Source organism: Coregonus clupeaformis, unplaced genomic scaffold, assembly GCF_020615455.1.
Source record: "Coregonus clupeaformis isolate EN_2021a unplaced genomic scaffold, ASM2061545v1 scaf2920, whole genome shotgun sequence".
Taxonomy (NCBI): domain Eukaryota; kingdom Metazoa; phylum Chordata; class Actinopteri; order Salmoniformes; family Salmonidae; genus Coregonus; species Coregonus clupeaformis.
In genome coordinates this window covers 52,776-59,834 of record NW_025536374.1, presented here as the reverse complement: position 1 = coordinate 59,834, position 7,059 = coordinate 52,776, and the positions used below count along the sequence as shown (strand labels likewise).

The following is a 7,059-nucleotide window of genomic DNA, read 5'->3' as shown; positions in this document are numbered from 1 at the left end:
CATCTCCAACTAGAGTAACCTTTACAGACAGCCTGATCAAGAGAATGTCAGATAACCCCAGGCTCTTGTAAGAGCATGCAACTTCAGAACACAAAAGAGCACTTCATGATCATTTCTAAAATTATCAGGAGTGATCAACAGAGCAGGCTTTTGGTCATCATGACTGAACACAGCTGATAATCATGGGCCTTTCTGATGACAATGTGTAATTTTATACTTCAGTGTCTGTGCTTTGTACTGCCCTTCCTTTTAGTTTAAATGAAAAACCAGCCATCATCCAAACTGTTGCCTAAATCTGTTATGTAAGCATCCATCTCGTTGGCTCTGTCTGGGATGTTCACTATGCTGCAGACACTTGCCAAACTAAACCATGCCATCAGCTCCACAAGCAACAAGCATCTCGCAACATAAAGGGCAGCAATTATCATCACCTCCACTGTCTGACTGCTAAACAAACACAGCTCAATGTTAGGACTGGCCTTTGCTTGGACAATCAACCTCACAGACACTTTGTCGCAGCAGCCAACGGGAAGTAGATGATTCAGCACTACTTACTCCTCAGCTCCATCTCTCTCATCTCCTCCGGTGGGATCTTGAGCTTGTCCACATGATCACGCAGCACGCTGGCCCACTTCTGGAGCGACTCCATGATGGTCCAGGGTCTTGACATGTCTGCCACAAACACTGCCAAGCTGTCGTTCAGCGACTCTGCTGTCACTGCAAACTTTAGCAGGCCTTTGTGATACAAGTCCCCATCCAGGATCCACACGTTACAGCGTGTAAGGTCTGCAAAAATTCAGAGATTTACGGTCACGCGAAAAATAACATGTAGCCTAACCCATGTACACTTGCATTTTTTTCCACTGACACAGGGAACTTACCATCTATGTCCTCATCGTGGACATTCAAATACAGATACTCCAGGCCTCTTCCTTTCTTACTATGCTCTGCTCCTTGGAGTTTTGCCATAATCGTTGTCTTTCCTGACCCATCCTCACCTGAAACATTTCCGCATAAATGGTTTATTGTCATGTTATTGTTATGATTTGGTTGATTTTACTTAAGACAACATTTATCTGTATAACTTTATATGCAACCTCTCCTGAAAATAAGCTACTTCACCCTTTCGGCGTAATTAAAAGTTACTGAAGGCTATGGATATGCACTTACCAAACACCAATATGTTCTTCCCGGATGGCAACTTAGAACTTGAACGTGTTGAAACCTCACTGAGTATTGAAGTCCTGAAGGAAATAACAATGCAATTAGATTGATAGCTAGCTATCACATGATGAAATGAAGTAGCCTAGGCCTAACACATAGCCTACTGGTAGGTGTCTGTCTGGCTACCAAAACCGTTAGCTAACTATCACTTGTTATGGTAATTAGCCTACCTTGTCAAATAAGCTTTTGAGTGTCAGCATCAACTTGCCAGGTGCCAAGTCACCCAGGTAACGTTAACGTGAGTCACCTGTCACTGATCATAGCTAGCTAGCTAGCTATATAGTTTCTTAATTTTGTACATTTTATAAAATAAGTTTGACTGGCTTGGCAATATTAAAACATAGCTAGTTATGTAGCTGTAACTGTAATTATCAATGACCAAAAATTAATGTGGCTAAGCTAGTTAACGTTAGCTAACTACATTCTTTGGTCCTGCACAATCAGACGACAATAACTTGGCTAGTTAGTTAGCTAACTAACGCGCCTGCTAGTAATATTTATTTGGTGTGAATATTGGTTAGCTAGCCTAGTTATCTATAAGTTTGGCTCGTTTGTTATTGTAACTGGTTAGTTATGTAGCTACACTAACTAGCTAAAGCGAAGTTGTGTAGACTAGCGAACGTTTGTTATCGTAACTACGTTAGCTAGTTAACTGTTTTGAAGGCATCCGGGACCGTTTTGATGAGAGCACCCGGCAGTGACAAAGCACATTAAACAAGTTAGAAAAAAAGCTTTTCCGTTACAGAAAATAACACATTGTAAATCACGAGTACTTGAACTTGCCATAGGTTTTGTCCTTCCTCGTCTTCGTTGCTATTTTCCATAGTGTCGCCTGCCCCGGCTGCGCCCAGGAACTTCTTCTCCAGAACGGGAGCCATCTTCTTTCTACAGCCACAAAGAGAGAGGCACGACTTGGGCGCCCTAGGACCGTGTTAAAACTGTGTGCACACGATTTACAACGCATCAAATCCCGGAGTACGGCTCAGCATTGACGGTTCAAAATCTATAGCTAAACAACACATCATACCTACCACATCTTGCTATCAATCAAGCACCAGATACAGACAATGGGTCAAAGCTGATGGTAACTTATGGTGATAATACTCAATACCTCGCTCTTTTTCTGTGGCCCAATCAAAATATCTGAAGTGGGCTAGTGTACAATATTTTGCGCATACTAAACCGAGTGCACCTACAGACAGCCTCTTTCCAAAAACTACATCTGATTATATCATAATTATTTACTCAATTATTTACTGTAAACATTAAAAGGGAAAAAAATAAGACAAAGTAAAACAACAAGTTACCATGAAAGTGTTGTGTAGGCTAATTGTGATCAGGCATAATAACAGAGAGCTCAGTATGCGTTGGCTTGCATGATGTCATCCTGCAAGGTTGACTGACTTCTTTTTATATTGGACGTTGTACACTTAACAACTGGTCCAGGATCAGTTGTGCAGCTAGGCCATAATACGTTTGGGTAAGTTTGGGGTGGAAAGAGCTGGCCGCGCAACAGTTGCTAGACCAAAGAAAAGCTAGTTTTAGCAGATGTTATAGCGGTTGTAGCAGAACTGGCGCAGCAGAGCAGACCATAGAGTAGACCGTATAGCAGACAGGTAAAGTGATGCCACCTAGTGGAATCATAAGAAGGCAACATCTAGATTTAGATTTAGAGAGTGTATTAGTCACATGCACATGGTTGCAGATTTAAATGCAGAGTGAAAATCTTAAACACCGAGCTCCAACAGGAAGGGGGAAGCAGATAGCTGATTGGGTGGCTATTCAGCAGCCTGACCGTCTGGGGGTAGAAGTTATTGGCCAGTCTTTCAGTTTTTGGCATGATGCTCCTGTACTCCCCGCGTTTGAGTGATGGAAGCGGGAAGAACAGTCCGTGCCTGGGGTCCCTGATGAAGTTTCAGTTTTTTAGTAGAACATGTTGACCATGTCTGAATTATAATGTTCTACTTTACAAAAGACACAAATACATTTGTATTTTAGCCTTTCATTTATCTACTGTCATAAGAAAAGACACGCTGGTACAGTATTCACTTGTATACTTTATAAATCAAATCAAATTGTATTGGTCACATACACATATGTAACAGATGTTATTGCAAGTGTAGCGAAATATAACGTTCGTTAGTTAGCTAGCTAACTTGCTAGCTGCCTTCCTTCAATGCTTGGTGGCACTGGCTTTACTGACAGACAAGACATGGAGCTTATATTAAAAGCCACCAAGCATCGAGCGAAAGGCTAAAGTTAGCTAACATATTAAACAGGTGTGTTTAGACGATCCGATCCGGTGTACGGTTCATTCAATCAATATCCGAATTTAAACAGCTAAGACGTATAATAATTTCGACTGCTTGAATTCATTTTACTTAGGTCGGCCACAAGATTGAATTAATGAACAGAGACGGTGTGTGCGTAGAGAGGAGGGGCTGCAAGAGGATGGATACGTTTACATTTGACATTTTAGTCATTTTAGCAGACGCTCTTATCCAGAGCGATTTACAGTACTGAGTGCATACATTTTCATACGTAAACGTAAACTAGCTGTTTTCAAAGTAAAAGCTGTAAAGTGTTAACTATTTGGAGGAAATCATATAATTTTACCAATTGCATTGGGAATGTGTTCTTCACTTTTTTTAAACATATTTTCCACTAAATGTAAAGGGTTTCAGTGTTCTTAGTCAGTGCCTCTCAGTTACACATTACATTATTAATGTAAACGCCAACACACACAATCGTTAGATAATAATCAGCCTTTACAAGAAAAACCATGTAAACAGCATAATGACCAAAACTTGCTTTACATTAGTTCAAACCAGAATGACGCCAATCAATAATTAAATCTGGGCCGCAAAAGAAATAGGAGCAATCCCATAAACCTGAATCAATCACTGTGTGAATAAAGGCACCCGGACTTCAATAGAGCTGAGCTGGTAATTAATGTTGAGATTACCGAGGGACTCAGAGTCCCACCTGCCCCACCATAGACCTTTGAGACAGGAAGGCAGGGCAGGCAGTTGAACTGAGGCATCTACATTATTGCTGTAGGGAATTCCCTTAGGACTCCCCATATGGCTTTGGGTTTCCCCATCTATAGATCCAGGGTAGCTTGGGTGAGAGTGAAGGGACAGAGTGAGATGGGGATATTGGCTGAAGTGCATGCCAGAACTGTGAGTCATGTGAAACTTGGCCTTTCTACTCTTACTCCCATTCTTAGTGTGGAGAGGCCTAATCCTAATGACAAGAAAATCTAATAAAACAGGTTTTGTTTTTGTCAGAGGCTTGAGGGAAACAGGTCCCTGTTCTGCTTTTCTGCTCAATGACACTGATTTTGCTACACTTCGATACAATATATGACATTTATTGAATTGATTGAACTTGTCATTCCATCAAGCTCGGTGCCCATTAATTTTTTTCACTAGCACACACAATTAGGCTACCTTCTCTGCAATTCCTAAGAGGGTGTATGCACCCCTCATACATCCTGCATCAGTCTCTGGTACAAGGCCTAGCATTCCAAACAAAAAAACACAGATTGGATGGTGTGTCCTTTAAACTAATAAATGCTTTCTACCAAACAGTAAGCTGTGAGTTCACATTAACATGCTAATTAGTTATTGTCCATTAAAGATACTCTCATATCAAACAGTTGATGTAATTCCATATTAGAGACAGAAGGTGACACTGTTCTCATAGTAATATTGCCTTCCAGAACTTGGTTCTGCAAAACCCTTATGATTGATTGCATATGATGTGTTTGTAGAGCCTAGTAAGCAGAACTGAGAACACAAACCATAAAACGTTCTGCTTGAAGGGTATGGGAAGTCTATAACCTTACCCTCAGCCAAAGTCAATCTAACAAATTAACAATCGACTGGTAGTGGTGAAATGATAGACTGGTATAAATGAAGCATTTTCTCATGTGTCATGCCTCTTTGTTCAAATATTTTTTATTGAACACACACAAGAATGGAGTATAGATACTTTGTAGAAAAGACAAGTATGCAATTCTTATATAAACATAAAACAGCAGACAGATACAAAAATACCCTGAGTTATAGGTAAAAAAATAAATAATACAAAATAGGATATACAGAACAAGGACAGGTAAACAGAACGAGGGCAGATGTCACCCCCATATCCATCCCCCCATCACCCATTGAAATGTACAAATTCACATCGCCGAATGGTCCAAATAAGAGAGGAGAGGTTGCCAGATTTGAGAAGATTTTGATAATGTATTGCTCAGAATATATCGAATTCCTTCTAAGTGTAGAGTGTTTGCCAAATCGCTGAGCCATAATTTGGTAGAGGGAACTTCCTTCCTTTTCCAAAACAACAAGAATATTTTTTTAGCCGAAATGAGACCGTAAGAGATTAGTTGTTTTTGGGGTTGGTTAATCTGTTTAGGGTTTCTGACACTCCCAGGATGATCAGAAGCAGGGTCAATTGAAGTCTCCACACCAATAACGTGTGTCATGCCTCTTAACACACTGCCTGCATAGGAAATAACTTTGGTATAGTAAGGTTGCCAAATAGGTTGCTTATTCCCTAAGGCACATAAACAGCATCTGATGAGCTTGTGACATTTGAGTTTACTGACTACATAATTGAATGGAAATTAATGTTTTCATATCTTGGAAAAGTTAATTCCCTTTTAAGTGCCAATCATACAGATGTAAGATTTTATCACACTGTAAATTCACCCTAGGACATTTAAAACTTCTAGTGTATTTGAGGTTTAAAAAGGCTTCTAAAGTTTGTTATTTCCACTTAGAAATTTCTGACTTGATTTTCCCTTACGAAAAATGTATCAACCGCTACAAAAATGTGCATTAATTATAATCCACATAATAATTCACATTTCCTGTTGCTGCAGGATTTTTTTCCTGCTGTAGGAGACTGGCTCAAATTTAGATCCTACATCTGTATGCAGTAAGAAAATATGTAACCCTCCTTCCACACCTCTCCCTATTCATTAGCATGTTAATTTGATGACTGCACTTTTTTCAATACTTGTTTGATTGCATTCCACACCATAGAGATGAGAGGCCAGATCCTCCTCCTCATTGATGAGTTGTGTGATCTAATCTCCGAACGCTGATGGCTCCTCTCCAATGAGAGTGATCAAGTTAAAGACTGGTTCAGTCCACTCTTAGGTGAGACAGAAAAACAAGTCTCACTCTTTGTTTTGTAAGGTGGGATCCAGAAAGTCCTTAATGTGTTAGTAAACCACACATGTAATATCTGGCTTGTAATATCTGGTTCAGTAGTGGATGGTCAAAGACTGTAGTCTAGCCTAGTAGGCTATAACAAGTGCTTGAAATTAAAGGCACACTGTGTAGTTTCTTTCCCTTATGGTTGCTAAACAATTTCCATATAAAATTGCAGCTGAAAGAACACAAACACATTCTATTCCTCCTTTCCTATTCCTATTTTTCTTTGATTTACACTTGCAAAGACCCTTCCCCTCAGTCCACCAAAACAAAATCCACTCCTGGGCAATAACACAAACTCCTCGTGTTTCCTGTCTTGAGAACAAAATTGAATACTCTGCCGTTTTCTGTTTCAACATGTCCTGATTAATATTTGCCTGTTCCCTGTCTTTCAACGATGCAGTTGATAACAAGACAATATCTATTGTACATGAAGAACTGTGTCATCTCTCGGGTGAACTGTACGCACAAAAAGGTTCAAGTTGTAGAATTTCATTAAACCTCACCCGTAATATTGGGCTCATTAACACATAGAAGGTAAATAGCACAAAGGTGCCATCTGTTAGGAAACTTAAAATGGAAAAGTAATATTGAGAGTGACCTTTTG

At 39.9% G+C, this 7,059-nt stretch overlaps 1 protein-coding gene across 1 annotated transcript; it reads right to left on the bottom strand.

Annotated features, from left to right (window-relative positions):
- Window positions 1-555: 555 nt before the first annotated feature.
- Window positions 556-2,141, bottom strand: LOC123489267 (cytoplasmic dynein 1 light intermediate chain 2-like; the record flags this gene model as incomplete). Its single annotated transcript, XM_045219943.1, has 4 exons — window positions 2,008-2,141; window positions 1,171-1,244; window positions 882-998; window positions 556-786 (listed from the first exon to the last, which is right to left on the bottom strand). Coding segments are annotated over exons 1-4 (517 nt in total), but the record flags the coding sequence as incomplete, so codon positions are not given.
- Between the last annotated feature and the right edge of the window lie 4,918 nt (window positions 2,142-7,059).